The sequence below is a fragment of the Apodemus sylvaticus genome, chromosome 18 (genome assembly GCF_947179515.1).
Source record: "Apodemus sylvaticus chromosome 18, mApoSyl1.1, whole genome shotgun sequence".
NCBI classification, from domain to species: Eukaryota; Metazoa; Chordata; class Mammalia; order Rodentia; family Muridae; genus Apodemus; species Apodemus sylvaticus.
This window is the reverse complement of record NC_067489.1, coordinates 8289987-8311681: the sequence shown is the minus strand read 5'-3', so window position 1 is coordinate 8311681 and position 21695 is coordinate 8289987. Positions and strand designations below refer to the sequence as shown.

General features: G+C 48.6%; 1 protein-coding gene across 1 annotated transcript in view; it reads left to right on the top strand.

The window, feature by feature from the left end:
• Positions 1–19445, top strand: part of Tubgcp3 (tubulin gamma complex associated protein 3) — a 64655-nt gene extending 45210 nt beyond the window's left edge. The window contains exons 18-22 of the mRNA XM_052162059.1: positions 8660–8748; positions 8875–9006; positions 12259–12399; positions 17524–17640; positions 18403–19445. Of these exons, the coding sequence (XP_052018019.1) occupies positions 8660–8748; positions 8875–9006; positions 12259–12399; positions 17524–17640; positions 18403–18561 (638 nt within the window). The 3' untranslated portion in view covers positions 18562–19445. The remainder of the gene's footprint in view (positions 1–8659; positions 8749–8874; positions 9007–12258; positions 12400–17523; positions 17641–18402) is intronic.
• The last annotated feature ends 2250 nt before the right edge of the window (positions 19446–21695 follow it).

Genomic DNA, 21695 nt, shown 5'->3' with positions numbered 1-21695 from the left:
AGGATCTGATGATTTTTTGGATTTCCTCAGTTTCCTTTGTTATATCTCCCTTTTCATTTCTAAGTTTGTTAATTTGGATACTTTCTCTGTGCCCTTTGGTCAGTCTGGCTAAGGGTTTATCTATCTTGTTGATTTTCTCAAAGAACCAGCTCCTGGTTTTGTTGATTTTTTTTTGTATGGTTCTCTTTGTTTCTACTTGATTGATTTCGGCCCTGAGTTTGATGATTTCCTGCCTTCTACTCCTCCTGGGTGAAATAGCTTCTTTTTGTTCCAGGGCTTTCAGGTGTGTCATTAAGCTGGTAATGTATGCTCTCTCCATTTTCTTTTTGGAGGTACTCAGGGCTATGAGTTTTCCTCTTAGCACTGCTTTCATTGTGTCCCATAGATTTGGGTATGTTGTGTTTTCATTTTCATTGTGTTCTAAAAAGTCTTTAATTTCTTTCTTTATTTCTTCCTTGACCAAGGTATCATTGAGTAGAATATTGTTCAGTTTCCACGTGTATGTGGGTTTTCTGTTGTTTTTGTTGCTATTGAAGACCGCTTTTACTCCATAGTGATCTGATAGGAGGCATGGGATTAGTTCGATCTTCTTATATTTGTTGAGGTCTGTCGGAGAAGGTACCATGAGGTGCTGAGAAAAAGGTATATTCTTTTGCTTTAGGATAGAATGTTCTCTATATATCTGTTAAATCTAATTGGTCCAAAGCTTCAATTAGTTTCATTGTGTCCCTGTTTAGTTTCTGTTTTCCTGATCGGTCCATTGAGGAAAGTGCAGTGTTGAAGTCACCCACAATTAATGTGTTAGGTGCAATGTGTGCTTTGAGTTTCAATAAAGTTTCTTTTACGAAAGAGGGTGCCCTTGCATTTGGAGCATAGATGTTCAGGATTGAGAGTTCTTGTTGTATTTTTCCTTTGACCAGCAAGAAGTGTCCCTCAGAGTCTCTTTTGATGACTTTGGGTTGAAAGTCAATTTTATTTGATATTAAAATGGCTACTCCAGCTTGTTTCCTGAGACCATTTGCTTGTAAAATTGTCTTCCAGCCTTTTACTCTAAGGTAGTGTTTGTCTTTGACCCTGAGGTGTGTTTCCTATAAGCAGCAAAATGTAGGGTCCTGTTTACGTATCCAGTCAGTTAGTCTGTGTCTTTTTATTGGGGCATTACGTCCATTGATATTAAGAGATATTAAGGAATAGTGATTGTTACTACCTATCATTTTTGACATTATATTTTTTAAATTTGATTGCTTAACTTCTTTTGGGTTTGATGAAAGGTTACTATCTTGCTTTTTCCAGGGTGAAGTTTCCCTCCTTGTATTGGTGTTTTCCTCCTATTATCCTTTGTAGGGCTGGGTTTGTGGATAGATATTGGGTAAATTTTGTTTTGTCATGAAAAATCTTAGTTTCTCCATCTATGGTGATTGAGAGTTTTGCTGGATATAGTAGTTTTGGCTGGCATTTGTGTTCTCTTAGAGTCTGCATGAGATCTGCCCAGGACCTTCTAGCCTTTATAGTCTCAGGTGAAAAGTCTCCTGTGATTCTGATAGGTCTTCCTTTATATGTTACTTGGCCTTTTTCTCTTACTGCCTTTAATATTCTTTCTTTGTTTAGAACATTTGGTGTTTTGATTATTATGTGACGGGAAGTATTTCTGTTCTGGTCCAGTCTTTTTGGAGTTCTGTAGGCTTCTTGTATATTCATGGGCATCTCTCTCTTTAGGTTAGGGAAGTTTTCTTCCATAATTTTGTTGAAGATATTTGCTGGCCCTTTAAGTTGTAAATCTTCACTCTCATCTATGCCTATAATCCTTAGGTTTGGTCTTCTCATTGTGTCCTGGATTTCCTGGATATTTTGGGTTACAAGCTTTTTGCATTTTGCATTTTCTTTAACTGTTGAGTCCATGGTTTCTATGGAATCTTCAGCATCTGAGATTCTTTCTTCTATCTCTTGTATTCTGTTGTTGATATTTGCATCTCTGTCCCCTGATTTCTTCCCAAAAGAAATCTATCTCCTAAGCTTTCTATCTCCAAAGTTGTCTCCCTTTGAGTTTTCTTAGTTGTTTCTACTTCTGATTTTAGATCCTGGATGGTTTTGCTTAGCTCCTTCACTTGCATGTTTGTACTTTCCTGTAATTCTTTAAGAGATTTTTGTGTTCCCTCTTTCATGACCTCAGCCTGTTGACCAAAGTTCTCCTGTATTTCTTTAAGCGTTTTTTGCGTTTCCTCATTGTTGGCTTTTGTATTCTCCTGGATTTCTTTCAATGATTTTTGTGTTTCCCTTGCAAGGCCTTCTAACTTTTGATCCATTTTCTCCTGAATTTCTTTAAGTATGTCCTTCATGTGTTCCTGTACCAGCATCATGACCAGTGATTTTAAATCCAAATCTTGTTTTACTGGTGTGATGGGGTATCCAGGACATGTTGGTAGAGGAGAATTGGGTTCAGATGTTGCCATATTGCCTTGATTTCTGTTATTGACGTTCCTGCGTTTGCCTTTTGCCATCTAGTTCTCACTGGTGTTAGTTTGTCTTGTCAGTGCTGGACTCACCAGAGCAAGCTGCCCCTTCCCAGGTGGCCTCTGGTGCACAGCTTACCTCCTGCACTGCCTGTAGACAGGGTGCTGCTGCCTAGGCTGTTCAGATCCCAAAGCAGGCACCCAAATGCTTCCGCTGGGGCCCGCTGGATTCACCGGAGCACACCGACTTCTCCCAGCTGGCCGCCTGGAAGCTCCTCTAGCCTCTTGCAGGACCTGGGGATGTGGTGCCGCTGCCCAGACTGATCTGGATCTGGAAGCGGAGAGGGCCTCATAGGTTCTTAAGGACAGAGAACACATGGTCTTCTTGCAGCGCTGAGGCAAGACTTGTGCAGGGGGGTGTCCTGGGTCTTCCCCACCCCCAAGTCTGCCCCCACAGTTGTATTTCCTTCTGTTTAAGCTATCCACTTACTTGTTGAGATGAAAATTGTTGTTTAGACATAGGGCTTTTAGAGACGTGTAGGAGAGTACAGTTGGTGACAAAGTACACTGGTTGGTTGCAGTGCAGTCTGAAAGGGCAGTCCAGTAAGACAGTAGAGCTCTATGAGCTTAAGAAATCAAAGTGCCTGTAGTTTAGAACACTTGTTCTTCCTGAGGACCCAGGTTCAAGTCCCAGTACCCACATGGTGGCTCACAACTCCCCAGACCCAGAGGATTCGATACTTTCTCTGATAGCCTCTGCTACCTGACAGTGCATATGTGTATATGTGCAGGAAAAAGTCATGCGATAGTAAATAAATATTAATTTATCATTAAATAGTAAAAATGAATGTAAAGAAATGTACTCATTTGTTTGAAATAGTGTGTATGAAGCACCGCATGGTCTGCTCTCTCTGGCCTCCCTGACTCTGGAGAATAGAGCTCCTGCTGGTTGTCTGCCGTAGGCCACGCCCCTGCAGAGAGCTTCATCTGCCCTGGAGGTGCCCCTTCCGTCACAGAATCTCCCGGGAGGCATTGTGGAGACCTCTTGTCACTTTTCTCTCCTTCCAGTGGAGAATAGTCCAAGGCTGAGCAGGGAAAGTGACCGGCCCAGGTTCTGTAAGGCATGTCTGTTCTTAGGGTTGACTCTCAAGTGTATTGGGAGGGAAGCCATAGAGCCGAGGTTAGCTCTCCACATTCATCTCTTGGTTTTCCTTTAACCGCAGTTTATCGCTTCTGAAGGTCTTCACTTCTCAGGGTGTGTCTGACGCTGCTGAGCTGCAGCCAGCAGAGGCCGCGCTGTCTGCGTGTGCCAGCCACAGCCTTGCCATTGCCTTTGGAAAGATGGCACAGCGGCTCTGCACTGCGGTGTAGAAAAGGAAGTGTGCATTGCCACTGGCTGTAAGGAGAAGGCGGGTGCTGAGGAGTGACTGGGGCTTCACACTGAGGTGTAGCACAGGCCAGCCCGCAGATGCTGAGGAGTGACTGGGGCTTCACACTGAGGTGTAGCACAGGCCAGTCCTCTTGGCAGCTGTTTTCTTTGTGGTGATATATTTAATAATGATACATCCTACAAAGGTGGTCTTGTCTAAGGAGGTGTTTAATCAGCTCTCTGTGCCTGCCTTGGGTCTGACAGTGTCACTGGCTTGGGTCACCAGGATTAAAGTTGCAAAGAAGTCCTCAGACCCAGCCTGAGCCCAACAGTGAGTTATTGTCTTTGTGAGTGACACTTGCCTGTAATTCACACACACCAGATGCTGTTAGGAGGGGTATGAAGCTGGTTCTTAAAGCATTTTTTAAATCCAAAGCTTCGGAAAATAAATTGGATAGGATTTGATCGAGTCACCTTAAACGGAGCAGCACGAGGGAAGTGCGGGTTGTGGAGGAGACTTTGAAGCTCTGATGAAGCTGTAAGTATTTCTTTAAGAAGGAATCTTGGACTTAGGGGTAAGGTGTCCTGCCTCGGGTGTGTCCTGCTGCAGGTGTGTCCTGCTGAACTGAGCATGCCTGGGCCTTAGCTGCTGGTTTGGCTCATGCCGAAGGCCTTCCTTCCATGGCCTGTAGAGGGCAGTAGACAACCAGGAATGAGTCTAGGTTCTAGGCACGCAGAAGGGAAGGAAGGCCAGTATCTGTTTTTATTTTATTATGAGTATTTGCCTACATATGTGTTTGTATGCTGTGTGTGCCTGATGTCTTCAGAGCTAGAAGAGGGTGTTGCTCTCCTGAAATTGGCATTCCTGACAGCTGTGAGCTGTTATGTAGGCGCTGGATCTAGGTCCTCTGAGAGAAGAGAAAGTGCCCTTAACCATGGAGCCGTGTCTCCAGCCCCCATAGACATTCCTAACTTTGTTGTAAATCCGTGTTAACCCAGCAGGACACACTTGTGTGTTCATTGCACCTTAGTGTGGTGCTGACCAAGACCATTCTTATAATTGTGATGGTTCTTCTGGGCCAGTCATGAAACATGCTATAAGCATGCATTTTGTATGCACTTTTCAGGTGCTGGGTAGAGAGCTAAGAGATAACATACAAGTTACACCTTCAGGGATAAAGGACTTTGAGTCAAGTCTGTTCCTCAGAGCCTCACACAGCTGCTAGAAGGGCGGCCACGATGGTGACAGACCTGCCTGGAGGGTGGACCATGCTCTCAACTCGGTTTCCCACAGGCAGACCTCACTGTCACCATAGGAGAATGTCTCCTTCACAGGATGAGGTGACAGGTTTTCCTAGGAAGAAAACTATGTCCATCATGTAGTGGAAACGGAAGGAAGAACATGTGTATTAGTGCTAGATATGGCCCTGGTCATGCGGGTCTGTGGGCAGGATTTGAGTTCTGGGATGAATGTCAGGGCAGATAGTTTCCCTGCTGGATTGCCCAGCCTGTAGGCTGCTGCAGAATGTGCTCTGTGTGTGCAAATGTGAGGTGATGTACCCAGCATACAAGGATGGTTTAGGGTACCCTGCTGTGCTCAGGATCCCCTGGAATAGTCACCACCAAGGTGGGAGACACAGAATCCTTTCCTTCTAGCTCTTGGTGGGAACTCAGAGCCGGATCTGCAGAGTCTCTTCCTCTGTGTCAGGACTGTGCATCACTGAGGGCCTCTGCACAGAGGGTGGGGAGGGGGAAACTTGGGGTTTCTATGCAAAGTCAGTACGGCAAATGATGTTTCGCTGGGGCACATGGTTGAAAGGATGTCCTCCTAAAGCAGACACGTGGAAGAATCTGTTGCTGCTGCGACACAGGTGGAAGGATGTTTTACTGTAGCAGACACGTGAGAGGATGCGTGACATCTAGAAGGAATAGAAATATGAGCCCACGGATGGGGGCGTGGCGGGGCTGGAGCGGTGGTTTGCTTTGCTCCTCCTCGCTGTTCTTCCCTAGCTACACGCATGCACGCACGCACGCGCGCGCACGCACGCACGTATTGGTTCACCTTACACTGCGTTGCTGAGCTGCACTTGTGGTGCTGCCATCGAGAGGAACTGGCCAACGAGCTTCTCCTGAGGTTCCTGTGGCTTCTTGCCTCTTCCTCAGTGGTCTTGGGTGGGTTGGTGAGCCTCGTGGTTTCTTCTGGATTGAACTGCCCGTGCTGATTCAGGGGTGGTGACTGGCAAGTGGATGGACCGCCGTTGCTGGTTTGTGTTAGTGTTTGCTAGAGGACTGGACTACTGATATCCTGACAGTGAAGAGTGGGGTGGCCCCCAACAGGTCCACTTCCCTCTTATCCTGATAACCTTTCTTTTCTACTACCTCTGGTGGGTGGTGGGCAAGAGGGCGGGTTGAACCCTTGTTAAAGTGGGCTGGAAAAAATATATGCCTACAGAGTGGCTGTGTCCTCTGTGTGGGAAACAGAAGTCAATTGTATGGCTAGAGAACTGGGTTAGATAGCCTAGTTTCAGTGAAGAAAACCACACTCTGTTCTAGGTCTTCCAGAGAACTGGGAGGCATACCCTCCTTGTCACATGCATGATTATCATTGTGTGACATCTTCCTCGGGAGATGTGAACAGATGTCTGCTTATTCTAGACAGGGAACCAAGAACTAACCGCAAACTAGTGAGTTTATTGGGGTTGGTACTGGTGAGGGGCTGCTTGAAAGAGCACATGTGACTCAAAAGCAAGTGCATTCCTGAAAAACCCATCCTGGCTTGGGTACCGCTACCCAGGTCTGCTCCTGGAGCTCTGCACCCTGCGGCCTCCAGGCTGGCTTGACAAGTTGGCAAGCCTCCTCCCTGCCCGCTGTTCACTGCTCCTAGAAAGGAGATGGGCCCTCCAGCTTCTCTGGACTGCGGAAGTTTATTTACTAACTGTCTCACGGCCCTCCTCTGTCTGGTGGCACTGTTTTCTAGTCAAAGAAAATTGCTACAGATGAGCTGTATTCATTGATAGAATTCCAAGTTGTGGAGTGTGCTCTCTTCTGAGGGTCCCGTGCTGGCTGGGCACACTCCTGCTTGAAGGCTAGGAAGAGCCACAGGGAAATGGCAGCCATGGTGTGGACACACAGCTCTCCTCAGCTCTCTGGGTCCTCTCGGCAGCTATAAGCAATCTGGCGTTTTGTAAGGAAGGTGTAGATACATTTCTAACAAATGAGCTGTGACTTCTGACCAGGGAAACATGGGGACTCTGGGGCCTGACCATGGGGAGTCACTGGACTGCCTGCCTCTGCACAAAACCTCTTTATATACATCTGTTGCCTGACACTTCCTAGAGAGTGTGTTCACCCCAGATGGAGAAGACAACAGAATCCCACTGAAGTCTAGGCTGGTGAACCACTGAACTTAATTAGGATCATGCACAGGAGTAAGGGCACCTTCCAAGTGGCTAAACAAAGAATTCCTCCCTCCTCCGGCAATTAGTAATCGCTTGTATTCCTGGGAAAAGGGCTGAGAAGACTCAATGCTGTTGTTGTAGGCCTCTCTTCCCCAGGAGCTGTTAGCGGGCATGGCCTTGTGAGAGTCAGGATGATGACAGTGCTCTGATTTGAAGGTGGCACTGGCCACACCCTGGCCAAGGGCAGTTCTGCATTGTCCTGCACACTCATCGGGAAGCCCAGGAGCACATCTGCCTTTTGGGTCTCCCTCTCACTTGCCGAAGGCTTGCTTCCCCGACCTCTCATCAGGCTTTCTGGGGTCAGACCTGCTACTGTCTGCTCACGTGACTATATACTCATGCGCACGGTCTGTTTGCACACACTGGTTTATGTGTACAGCCTGGGCTATGTTTCAGTCATTGGAGAATTTAAGTTTCTTTGTTTTGTTTTGTTTTTAACTTGGGACCATGTTTCCATCTTTGCTCTCTCTTGAGCAGATGTGCTCACTGCACCAGGACAGCAGTGCCTCTTACTCTCTAGCCCAAGGGTGTATCTTCTCTGATGTCATCCTCTCTCTGGGGAGCCACAGTCCCCTCAGAGCCTTTTACCTGCCACCTAATATTCACTTGTTAAGACTGCTCTTATTTATCAGGACCCAGCACTACAAGTTGTGTCACCTCAGCCCTCAGATGTTAATTCTGTTGAACATTCTACAGGCCAGCAGTTCACAATGAGGCTGAAGTCAGTACTGTTCCGCCCCTGTGGAACAGAGGGAGGCCTTCCTGCTTCCTCTGGCTGCAGGTTCTGGCAGCGCTCTGCCCATGCATGTCAGCTCCCAGGGATCCCTGCCTGATTTTTCTTACTGAATCAGGTCCACCCTGAGACCCTCTTGTCTCTGGATGTGTAGGGAGAAATAACCATTCCTTGCATAGTAGATGGACTGGTGTAGATAAGATATAAAATAAGGCTTCTATTTATGCATGATGCTCATTTCTATAAACTAAACTTTTATACTTAACTGTGTGATATATGTGTGTATACGTATGTATGCCTGTGCCAACGAACAAGCCCAGAGGAGGCAGCTGGTGTTCTCTCTCAGTCTACACCTTACTCCCTAGGCTGCCGGCCAGCCAGCCCCTGAGGTCTTCCTTGGCCCTCTAACCCTGGAGTTACAGGCACGGCCATGCTCAGGCCTTTCCCTGGGTACTGGGGATATGAAGTCAAGGCCGTATGCTTTCAAAGCGCAGTCCTTTCACTAAAGCACACACATTGGAGGAGAGCTTCTGGTCTCTGGCATCTGGAATAGGCTTATGTATGGCTTTGTTAGTGGGCAGCTTGTGGGCATAGGGGTCTGCACGAGCACCAGGACCTCCCTTCCCTCATGACATTCCGTCTTTTGCAGAGTTCTCTAGGGTGCTTCACCAGTGCCACATCCTGGCCTCGGAGATGGTGCACTTCATCCACCAGATGCAGTACTACATCACCTTTGAGGTGAGTCAGCTTGCTGCCCTGCAGTGTGGTGCAGCGGTGAGGTGGGCGAGTCAGCTTGCTGCCCTGCAGTGTGGTGCAGCGGTGAGGTGGGCAGGCCCTTCCCAGCACCTCCACTTGTCCTTTCAGGTTCTCGAGTGCTCCTGGGATGAGCTGTGGAACAGAGTGCAGCAGGCCCAGGACTTGGACCACATTATTGCAGCACACGAGGCATTCCTGGACACCATCACTTCCCGCTGTCTCCTGGACAGCAACTCCAGGGTAAGGCTCACTCCTCCAAGCCAGGACCGAAACCTTCAGTTGTCAGGTGCTGCTGCATCAGTGATTGAGAAAGGTTTATTAAACTCGGCGTTTGAGGGTCACTTCCTGACAGAATTGGAATAAGTCGGTAAAGTGAGTGTGCTCTAACATCTGGCGTGGCTGTGACTATAGGGGAAGCAGCAATGCACTGTTGATGACGTCGCCCTGTGGAACTGTGGCAGGAGGGATGCTAGAAGGGCATCTAAACACCAGAACAAGTAGCAGCCTGTAAAAGTCCCAAAGAACAGAGACATCCTAGAACTTGGGTGTCTTCCTTTTTCTTCATGCTGGGATCAGTCCCAGGGCCTTGTGTGCCCTAGACAGGTGTTCTCACACTGATGACACCCCTGCTCCTGTTGTCGTTTTCTTGGTCTAGGGACTTAATGGCACGTGGCTGCATGAATTTAGACAGACTTTGTGCCCGGGGCTATGAGGATCCCATAGCCCAGGGCTCTCGGCTTGGTTCTTTGTACCAAGCCTTTCTGCTGGAAAGATGCATGTTTTGGTAGTAAGGCTCTCTAGAGTTCTGATTGTCTTTAAAGGTCTGGGCTGAGCAAGCACGTTCCCAGTGTCAAGCAGGTGAACTGTGTCAGGTTGACTCGAGAGTGTTTTTTACGGTGTGTGTGGCCCGAGACACAGTCCAGGTTTGTGTCCAGCCTCTGCCTATACTTTTCCAAGGCTTTTGTTTTGTTTTCTGTTCTGCATTAGTTTATGCTGAGGAGAAATATTTGGATAAACTTAATTATTAAAGAGTATGTATGTATGTATATGTATGTATGTCTCAACATCTGGTGATCAGAAGGAATTTGCTTTCGAGATGCTGAAAAAGTGGTAAAGAGTGCTAATATCCTTTGGACAGAACTAGTAACTCACAAAATGGGCTTCTGAAGTCACCTGGGGTCCTGCTGACCATTCTTACTAAGTCCACTCTCTGTGAGGTTGATAGTACAGTAGGTTTCACATCTGGTGCCTGGCACCCGTGTTTGTTGTGGGGGGTGTTTCTGAGGACATCAGTGTGCTGCTGAGTGCATAATGGTACCCCGGGTCCTGGCCGTTCTCTGAGATGTGCCAAAGATGTGCAACACCATGCGTGGGTTGAAGTCAGTGTTTGGGCCCATGGCAGCCTCTTACTGTGAATCCAGGATTTTCCTGTTTCAGAGGCACAATGTAAATTTGTGGGAATTAAATTATATGATTCACCATGGTAACCAACTCGTAAATGTAGCTGCCGCTCTTTTCAAGCTGCAGAAGTCATGTTTTATTTTGCATAGGAAACAGGTGGGAAAGTCACCAGGTGTGTTGCTTTTCTGAAAATGTCAGAATTGCTAAGACTGCGCCCACGCTGGCACCCTGTGCTCTGCGGCTCTGCCCACGTGGGGCTGGGCTCCTAACAGATTGGGAAATGTCTGTGTGAGATGAGTCGAGTCACCCTCATTCTCGAGTTTCTAGAATAGCTGCGGGTGTGAGCAGAGTCCACAGAATCTTCTGCAGGTAGGGCGCTAGTTCTGGGAAATAGTTGTCTGGGCTCGGGGCCCAGCCTGCTTCCCGAAGGAGCTCTACCTTAGGCTGCATTAGCCCTGAAGTTGCACCTTAAGGCTATTTGCTCGCTTTAGGAACAGGGCCTCAGACTGGCCTGGAACCTGTGACCTTCCTGCCTCAGCCTCCAGAGTGTTGTTGAGATTATAGGTATGAGCTGTCACAACTGGCTCTAGAACATTCTGTTTTTCTTTGTTCTAAGGAAAAGTCTGTTATATAAAACAAGAGTGAGGCAATCTGTCTCAGGCACATTAATTTTCAGTATGGTGTTTTCATCATTTTACATTGTGAGAAAAAGTTGTCATGATGGAGTCCTGACAGGGTGGAGTCCTGACAGGGTGGAGGGATGACAGTTGCAGATTCATGTGCTTCTCACCTTTTGATTGTGTACCATGGAGGAAGAGTCCTGAGCAGCACAGTGTACAGGCAGCTCAGAGTGTGCAGCCCAGACCCTTGGAGCAGACTGAAGAGGTCCACGGTGTACTATCAGTTAGTAACCTCGAGGAAATGCGGTGTTTCAAAAATAAGTTGTTCTGTTCATGACTACCATAGAGAAATAAACCAGTTAGTTACATCCATAGTAAAGTTTAAACAGGACCGTCTCCTTTCTTTGTTTTCTATTCTGTCATAAAATCTGACAGAGACTAGGACACTTGCTTGGGCCTGGGTTCAGTGCAAGCCACACGGCTTGTGTCGCGCAGTGGGATCACCTGATCAGGCTCCGTCTCCCTGCGTTGCAGTGCAGGCTGAAGGCCCAGTTTCACACGAGTGCACTGTAGTGAATGAGAACCGTGCGCTGTTCGCTCTGCAGTACCTGTGTTCGTAGGTTAGCATGCCTCAGAGTTGCTCAGCAAGGCTCCGGTCTCACTTGGGGCCACAGTTAGCTCAGCTGTCATTTCTGCTGCCCAACATCTCAACAGGACAGGGCACTCAGCCAGAGGCTGCTACAGAGACGTGTGCTGCTCTGAATGAGGATGGCTTGTATGTTCAGAGACTTGGTCCCCAGTTAGTAGGACTGTTTGGGAAGGATTAGGAGAGGTGGCCTTGTTGAAGGAGGTATGTCACTGGGAGTGGCCTTTGATGTTTCACAATGCCCATCTTCTCCCTCGCTCTGCCTGCTGCCTGGGGATCAGGGTGTGAAGCTCTCAGCTACTGCTCCTGTGCCTCGCCTGTCTGCTCCCCACCATGTTAATCGTGAACTGACCCTAAAAACTGTAGGCAAGCCCCAGTCGAAGTCTTCATGAGCTGCCTTGACCATGATGTCGCCACACAGCAACAGAACAGTGTCAGGCACAAAGCAAGGACTAGGAGGAGCTTGTCCATTTTTGAGTTGCTGTGTGGCTCTGGAGATGTATACACAGGTCTAGGCATACACAAAGCACACATGTGGTGTTAGTGTGTTGATACTCAGTTCACACTGTGCAGTAGGTGTTGCTTTAGAACAGCCTACTCTTAAGACTTAGAATTCAGTCCTGTGGGAATCAGGAGCCGCCTGTGAGCGCCATCAGCTGCTTTGCTGTGTGGGGGGGCCTCATGGCCCCGGGCTTCTGAGTCACCACTCTTCCATCAGGGTTGCCCCGAGTTTTAGAGGAGACAACCCCGAAGCGTACGTCTAGTTAAGCTGAGACACCTCACTAGCATCTGAGGCTCTGCTGATTTACAATGCTGGTTTTTCAGGTGCTTTTAAATCAGCTGAGAGCCGTGTTCGATCAGATCATTGAGCTGCAGAATGCCCAGGACGCCATGTACAGAGCTGCTCTGGAGGAGCTACAGAGGCGGCTACAGTTTGAAGAGAAAAAGAAGCAGCGTGAAATTGAGGTACGTTTTTAACTCTCGCTTTCTCATGGCTGGCCAGTCACTGTGAGCGGTGGCAGCAGTTTTTCCGCTGACTGCACACACTGAGGCAGCATGCAGCCTACTGTGAGTTGGAGGACGTTGTGCGTGCCGTCAGATTGAGTGCTCACCTCGCTGCTGTCAGCGAGCTTCAGAACACCAGCACTGGTGGCGTGCATCCCAGTGTCTCTGTCTCCTGCAGTCTCCAGAGTCAGCCGCTGCGCTGTCACTGACATGTGGCTGAGCCATCAGGCAGGCACCCTGGCTTGTTTACTGACTCACGCACAAGCTAGGTTTCCTTAGAACATTTCCGTGTGTTCCCAATGGCTGGAATTAATAAGATCCATCAGACAAGCTAGGTTGGTGTGGTTCTCGGTCATGCTAGCCTGGGTCTCTGCTCTTTCTAGGTGCCTGGTCTTGGGATAATGAAAGGCAAGTTGTGTAGTTGGCACAGTGAGGTTATTTTTACTTTTGAGTATTGTTCCTGTGACAGTGCCCATGTGAGGGGTCTAGCAGCCACATTGCAGGCACCGGAAGGTGGAGTTTGGGAGCAGGAGTGTGTCTCCTTTTGATGCTATAGGATTGTGGGTAATTCTGAAGAGCCATGGGGTTTGCACACACATTCTCCTGATCCATGCCCAGCAGCCTGTGTGACTGACAAACACAGGATTCTGCCCTAGCTATCACTTACCTCCTCGGTGGTAAGAGTTGTCATCTGTGATGTGACTTGTAAAGCAGTCATGATACTCAGGGTGACCTCAGTGTCACCCTTCTAGAAAGCTGTTAAACTATATGTAATAACCTACTGAAACCAGCCTTTAGGAGTGCGTTGTTCTAGGCAGGCTGTGGTGGTGCACACCTTTAATGCCAGCACTCAGGAGGCAGAGGCAGGCAGATTTAAGTTCAAGGCCAGCCTGGTCCACATAGTGAGTTCCAGGTCAACCAGAGGTATATAGTGAGACCCTGTCTCAAAACAAACAAACAAACAAGATTGGCATGGCGGCTACTTGTGTGTACAGTGGCGGTCTCACCAGATGTCAGTGGTCAGCAGCAGAGGGACACAGCTACATACTAAGTGCAGGTCATTTGGTGTGTTTCATTCAGAGATGCTTGGTTGTCTGGGGAGAGCTGTAAAGCTGAAACCATCTACAAAATTTAAATTCAAAAGGTAAAATAATTTTCAGCTGTCATTCAGATGTGGATTGACTGACTCTGTGAGAGGCGGGGCCGGCTCCGGAAATGGCTTCAGCATCATGAGGGCCTTGCCGCAGCGGCTGGCTTCCACTCTGCCAAGCTGCTCCTAGGTGGGGCAGTCCCAGAGGCCTTCCTTCTGCAATTCATGGCTGCTCTCCACTCGCTTCCCACCTTTCTTCTCAAAACCTTCAGTTATTATGATATTTCCAATTCAAATTTAGGATTGAAGGGCTTTTACTTCTTTTAGTTAAAAAAAATACATTTTATACATTGACACTCCTCGTTTCAGCATTAGCATACTTAGTTCCTGCTGCCTTCGCCGCCCACACTTATGTACACGCCCCTGTTCAATAAGACTCTGGGAGCAGTACTAGCTGTGTAATTGAAAAATACCCTGAGTAGTATTACTTCCCTGAGAATCTGTGCCACCAGGAAAGTGTGTTCAGAATCCACATAGCCCTGTCCTGTTTATGGTGATTCTGCAATGTCATCCTGTCTCTCAGATTAACTGGCTACATTCCTGCTGTTCTTTGTGTAGTAGAAGGTGGGTGTGAAACTCCACAACTTTTACTAATTGACGCACCAAATGGAAACTATGTAACAGAATGTTTGAGAGTATTCCAATACAGAACTCTTTCTATTGGTCTAATAAAATTATTATAACTCACATTTGGAAAATGAAGGAGAAAATTAATTAATCCCAAGTAAAATCTGATTAAAGAGCTGTACGGCAGTTCTGCTCGTTGCTGAAATGCTGAGAGCTTTCCCGAGATGAGAGTGAGGCCGCCGTCCCGCCAGTGTAGCATGGGGGAAACGGGACAGAGAAAGCGGATTGGTTGTGGGTAAAATCCAAAATAACCTTGAGGTGAATTATTGGAATGTATAAGTGCTCTTGTTTGGCTGTCTGTAAATCAAATATGCTACAGTCTGTTTTCTGTCAGTCACAACTGGAATGAAAGTTTAAAAGAAATGCCACCACCAATGTAGCAAAGAAAAAAAAAGCCGGGTGGTGGTGGCACACGCCTTTAATCCCAGCACTTGGGAGGCAGAGGCAGGCGGATTTCTGAGTTGGAGGCCAGCCTGGTCTCCAGAGTGAGTTCCAGGACAGCCAGCGCTACAAAGAGAAACCCTGTCTCGAAAAACAAAACAAAACAAAACAAAAAAAACCCCAAAAAATAAATAGAAGAAAAAACCAGTGTAGCCTGCGCTTCTGATAAGAAATGCAGGTGGCTGGTTCCAGCAGGGCTCCGGGCCTGTCCCCTGTAGTCCTGATGTTAAGTCTCCTTTCCAACTGCGGGACAAAATACCCTAATGAAAGCAACTGAGGGCGTGGGTTTGCTCGGCTCCCAGTCCAGCTTCCTGTCGGCAGTGGTGACATCACAGTGGCAGGAGCTTGAGGGAGCAGTGAACGCCTGTGTCCAGGGCTCAGTGTACTTTCTCCTTTGATCAGCCAGGACCCAGCGAATAGAAGGTGCTGCTCACAGCCAGGGTGTGTCCTTCCACCTCTGAAGGAAGAATAGAAAATCCCTCGCAGGCTTGCTTTGGCCAGCCTCATCTAGGCAGGTCTTTGCTGACACTCTTCCCAGGTGATTACACGTTTTGTCAATTTGACAACTAAAACTACTCATTGCAGCTTGTGCAGTTGTGCATTGTGTCACTTTGTCTAGACACACAGATATATTACTTTAAGCCACACCTTTCTGTCATAGTTAGGATGACTTGCTTTGACCAAAAGCAACTTGGAGGTTTATTTGGCTTACACTTCCCACATCACTGTGTGTCACCAAAGGAACTCAAGGCAGAAACTCAGACAGGGCAGGAACCTGCAGGCACGAGCTGATGCAGAGGCCATGCTTACTGGCTTGCTCCTCATGGCTGGCTCAGCCTGCTTTCTTATAGAGCCCAGGAGTACCAGCCCAGGGGTAGAACCATCTGTAGTGGGCTGGGCCCTCTCCCATCAATTTCTGACTGAGAAAATGCACCACAGGCTTGACTCCAGCACAATCTTAATGGAAGCGTCTCCTCAGTTGAGGCTCCCTTCTCTCAGATCACAAGCTATAGCTTGTGTCAATTCGACATAATATTAGCCAGCACACCTTTTACCCCCTTGTCCCAAAGTCTTATGTTATTCTCATAATATACAGTCCAATTTTTAAAGTTTCTGTAGTCTTGAAAATTTCCAATATTTTAGAAGTTCAGAGACTCTAAACTGTGAATTTCTATAAGATCAAAATGAACTTGATACTTCTAATAAATAATGTCACAGAATAAACATTCCAGTTTCAAAATGAAACAATCAAGGGCACAGCAAGGAATAATCAAACCAAAACCCCCAATCCAATGTGTCCCAAACCAAATCCTGCAGTCCCATGTCCAGCATTTGGGCCTCACGATGAAACTGACTGGGCTCCAAAGGGGGCAGAGCCCCAGTCCTTCAGCCCTCAAGCTTCTCTTTCAGACTGAGTCCACTCCACTCGTGCCTGTAGCTCTTCCCGGCACATGTCCCGTGATCCCGCATCCCCAACACTCTAGGTCTCTACCACAGCTTGCGTTCCATCTTCAAGCTTCTCACGGTGGCCTCCTGGACCTTGCTTCTCTCTGGGGACCTCGACCCTGCCACACAGTGCCTGCCCTCAGCTGCTCTCCACCACTTCTTCCTTCTTGTGTCTTTCATACTTTCAATACCAATAGCACACAGACACAGCCACCATTTAGAGGTGTGGCCTTGTCACCATGGGCCACAGCTCTCTGAGGAAAAACTTTCCTGAAGTCCCAGTGCAGGCACCAGGTTGCTCTCATGGTGCTGATCCCTGCAGCTGCTCTGTTGTCTGCACTTTCTTGTCAAAGACTTGAAGCTTGTCCACACACCTTTCTAGCAAACAGTCATTATCTTTAAATTCAACTTCATTCAAGACCTCACAATGGTGGCAAAATGAAGCCAGATTCTTACTGAATATCACAGGATTGTCCGTGGCCCGTTTCCTGACAGTCCTTCTCGGGGGGCCTCAGGGGGCCAGGCCTGGGTTGCTGGAGAGAGTGAGTAAATAAGCTATGAGCTGGTCTGAGGCCCACCGAGAGGTGAAAGTGCACGTGTTCCGCAGTGGGCAGGAGGAGCGGGTTCCGGTCCTTGAGCGTATGGCGCAGAGTGCTGTCTGTGAAGGTACTAATGGTCTGTCGGTGCCCGGGTGGCTGCAGAGGATGGCTCAAGGGTCAGGGGGCTGCTCAAAGTGCAGTCGGCACTGCCGGAAACCTCCCGTGCTGCCTGGCCACAGCTCCGGCTTACAGCAGGGCCCCGGCCAGACTGCAAAACACCTGAGGCCAGTGTGATCAGAAAGAACAGTCCGAGCTCTGGATACCAATGGGCAACTCATGTAGTGTGCAAATGAGAGGCCCTAGAGAAATGAACAGTTTCCCAAGACCAGAGTGTATGCCAGGAATGCCAAGGTTCAGATCAGAAAATCTAGAAAACGGAGTTTAATGCATTCACTGGTGAAAAGCGAAGTCGGTAGCTCCCATGCAGGCCGGCCTAGCAGTGGTGTTCAGTCAAGTTTACCACTGACTGAGAAATCGTTCTGGGAGGAGGGGGAAGGGTGTTAAGATGCGGTCTCACTGTGCAGCCCAGTCTGGCCTCAACTTAACAATTCTCATGCCTCAGGTGGGATTAAGGGTGTGACTACATGCGCATCTAGCTGAAAATGACCTTTTGGAATGAGAGTAGATGTATGTGTCCCAGGCAGATTGTCTGGTGTTCTCACTATAGTCAGGGTGCTCCAGAACTGACAAGCCCTCGGTGCCCATTGTCTGAATGCGGGCACGTGGGGCACACGGGCTCTCTGTACCACGAGGCATGAGGCCAGTGACCTGCTGAAGCAAGGAGGCGTCCAGCAGTTGAACCTGCTGCTTCTCACTTACCAGGGCCAGTGGGGAGTGACTGCGGCAGAGGAAGAGGAGGAGAACAAGAGGATCCGAGAATTCCGGGACTCCATACCAAAAATGTGCTCACAGTTGCAAATATTGACGCACTTCTACCAGGTGAGTGTATGAGGCGAAGTGTCTGCTTCCGGGACGGTGTCCTCTTCCGGAAGATGGGAGGCATGGCTCACACGTGCGTGTGTGCGTGTGTGTGTGTGTGCGTGAGTGCGTGGGAGCAGCTCTTAGGATGCAGTTCCTTGGAGGTGGTCCCCCTGTGGTTCACCCTTGTGCTAGGCTCTCCTCAGGGCAGCCGTACAGCTGGGATGAGAGGCCCCCATATGGGAGAGTGGCACTGGGGACCTGTGACTAGTGCTCTTTAGAGCACCATTGCCCAGATGGTGCAGGCGATGCAGGCAGTGCGTGGGCTTGTTGGAGAGATCTAAGCCATGAACGGTCACAGTGACTTTACTATCACAGTCTAGCAGAACGTGTGTCTTACAGGAAGGCTGCTTTCACAGCAGCCTGGAGTCCAATGGTCTTAGCTTGAGTCTGGTCCCTCTCAAGTGAAGACTGAGTGTGCATTTGTCAGCCAGTGAGATGAAAGATGAGCATAGAGCCCTGATTTCTGCTCACCACAGAGTAGGTGCTTAGCCTCTGACTGCTTATTCCTGTAGCGTGAGGGTGGAAGGGGCGTGGTCAGCTGCTGTCACACTGGATCTATCTATCATTGCTGTCTAACTACAGACCGTCTCTGGTGAGAGGCGCATAGGCGCCGTGGACGCCTGGGACTCTGCTCCGTTCCTGCTGGAGGCCTGTTGGCCCTGGTGCGGCTGTGTGGGCGGGCGGACAGTGTTCTGACCCAATCCTGTGTTTTCATCCTAGGGTGTGGTGCAGCAGTTTCTGGTGTTGCTCACAACCAGCTCTGATGAAAGTCTCCAGTTTCTCAGCTTCAGATTGGACTTCAATGAACATTACAAAGCCAGAGAACCCAGGCTCCGGGTTTCTCTGGGCAGCAGGGGGCGGCTCAGTTCCCACACGTGAGGCTGGCTTGGGTCAGTAGGTGCTCACTCAAGCTGCAGGCCCCCTGTTTGCACACAGGCCCCAGTGTTCAGCACTACGTCTCTGCTGGACGAAGTCTTGTCATCCACTGGACTGGCATGTCTGTAACGCCGCTGCCACCATCACTACCACCGTTCAACAGGCCACTTACCGACCATGTAGTCTTCGTAGTCGAAAGACACTGTGATGTGTTGGAACATCTTATTTCCACCATGTAATTTATATTTGTCACTTAAAACAACAACAAACTGTTTCTTGCCACGAAAAAACTAGGTCAGTGGTGTGATCATAAATTAGGAGTAATGTTACTGCTATTTTTTAGCATTCTCTGTAGAGACAGTTTTTGTTATCATGATGACACTAAATTGAAACATGTCTCTAAGAAAATATGCAGGCTGTTTTACTCTGGCTTCAGGGTTTGGAACACTCGCCTGCGTGAGGACATCGATCCCCAAACATCGCCTCCACACACCGTTCTCACTTCCAGAGTTTACATTTTTATATTTGCTTTACTGTTTCAGATAACATGTAAAACATTTCTAAGAGCAGGAGCCCTGTGGAGGAGGTGTGCTCGCCTGGCCCGGCCACGGACCACCAGCTGAGCGGGCAAAACCAGGCAAGGCCGAGACTTTTATTTTCAGAGTTCTGATAAGTGTTAGGAAGAAATCAGCTTGGATATTGAAGGTTTCCCTTCTCCTTGCCTATTTTTTCATTGTAAATATTTATATACTACTGGCCAGGTGATGGAAGGAACTGTTTTTTTTTTGTTTTTTTTTTTTGTAAAAATGTCTTATCCTGTCACATAATTATGCCTTTTTTATGTTGCATAAGTGATAACTTAGAGAACTAAAAACCATTATCTTTCAGATGTTTCATGTGGTTTCTGAGTAGTCTGGAAAAACTGTCCTCTTGCTGGGTTTGGGGATGGGAAGTGGTGGAATTTGGCGGACTGTGCTGCAGTGTGGTAGCCATTTAATTTGTGAAACCCGTATGCCAGTTGGAGTATTTTCGGAGCGCATGCAAGCACTACTGCACGCTGGTCCCTTCCACCAGCTGACGGTGCACCCCGCTCTGTTTAAAGTTCCAAGGCACTGGGAAGTCTTGGTATCCCACCCATGAATCCACGGCGAAGGCCAGGAGTTCTTAGTACATAGCTTTAATTTAACTTTACCTTAAAACTTTACAAATGCAAAACTGGATGTAGAGGCACATGCCTGTGACCTCAGCAGTTGGTGGATAGGGGCTGGGAGATCAGGAGGTCAACGTCACCCTTAGCCACACAGGGAGTATGAAACCTTCAGGATACATGAGACCTCCCCTCAAAAGAAAAAAGTCATAAAATCAGAGCTTTGAAGCAAGTTTCCCTACTGTAAGACCTTCCAGGAATTCTGGTGTGTAGTTTATTTCCAGAAGATATGTCCAGTGTCATTTGACCATGGTGAGTAGTTAGTCCTCAGTAAAAGTCTACTGGGTTAGTCCTCAGTAAAAGTCCTGCTCTTGAGGGGCCACCTTGGGGCAAGGACTGGGGAGAGGCTGGCTGGCCCGGCCTGACTGCACCACCGGGCTTTTCCCAATGATAATTGCTTTCTACGATCTGCAGGAACACACTCCATCACCGCACAGGGAGTGTGGTGTGGCTCTGAGCGGGTGCATGCAGCAGGCCTGCCAGCAGCCTCCTGGTGGCATGCCAGGGAGACGGCTGGGCAACAGGCATTTCTCTCACAGACCGTGAGTGCGGAAGAGTCTGCTGATCCTGTGTGGCGGCAGATGGCACCGTGAGTAAGCCCCTGGGCGGATATTTTAAAAAATGTGGAAACGCTGTATCCCCCTCCCCTGGGTAGATGCCAAAAGCGATGGTTTGACAGTGAATGAGGAAAAAAACACCTCTGAAAAGACACACATCTATGAGACAACATTCTGAAAATGGAGTTCTGGAAACAAAATTCTGTGATTTTTGTTGATAAGGATGATGTGCCTTTCTGCCTTTTTTGTCTTAAACACTTAAGAAATTGCTGAAATGCAATCTTAAAACTCGTTCAAAACATTCAAGGCGGTGAGTTTTGAACTCACTTCCTGTCGCAATGTATAGTTTGGCACATTCACTCCAGAGCACAGGCATATCTACTGCTCCGATTTCAACACAGGCCCGGCAGAGCTGACGAGCTTGGAGAACAGCTGCCGGGGCATGTCTCCATCCTGCCTGGTCCTTCTGGGGATCCGTTTCCCGCCCCCACCCCCCTCCCCCCAGTCATCACCATCGCAGGAACTGAGTGTTAAAGCCCACTGGCCTGGGGTGTCAGTTTCCATCATGTGTTGCAGTGTTAAGCCAAGTGCATCGGGGCGGGAAAACCTGTGGTAGCACGGCTCTTGATAAACTCTACTCATTTTCCTGTAGGGAAGAAATAATGGCTGCTAACAAGATTTAAAATGTATCGTTACCCTTTGGGAGTGTTTTAGTTCAGTAGCGTGTGTGCAGCATCCTAACGGTTCTCGTGCCACACCCTTTCCTGTACTCAGCCTCAAGCTCGCTGCTGTTCGTCCCACCCGGGCCTCCCTGGAGCTAGGACTGCAGCTGAGTGCCAGCCCTGGCTTCACAGCTTTAAAATCCGTCTATTTGGGATCCTCAGAGGATGGAGGTTCTGTGTCCCACAGGGCAGACATCTCAGGCAGGGGATATCCAGGAGCATGTGGTACCGTCCCTGTGCTGTGTAGCCTGAGCAGGGAGCCTAGACATCACCGAGGAAGCTCCTTGAGGGACAGATGGGAGGCCACTTGCCAGAGAGATGAGGGAAGTTTGGGTGGTGGTACCTCTGTCACTGGGGAAGAGTGCATCAAAGCCTGCAGCCCATGCAAGTGGTTTGGAAGTCAGTTGCCTGGTGGCCTGAGTGCCAACCCTGGGCTCTTCGAGGGATAGTAAATGGGAACCCCCGTGTTCTTAGCATGCAGTATCTATCTACTTGTCCTGGGGATGGGGGGGGGGTGACTCTGAGGTTTTGCCAAGTTCAAGCAGTTAGACTATAATTGCCCCTGCCAGCAGTCCCTGCAGAGATTGTGGCAAGGATGGGCCCGGCACTGGGGCTAGGATTCCTTCCCTGGGCAAAGTGTTACTCATCCGT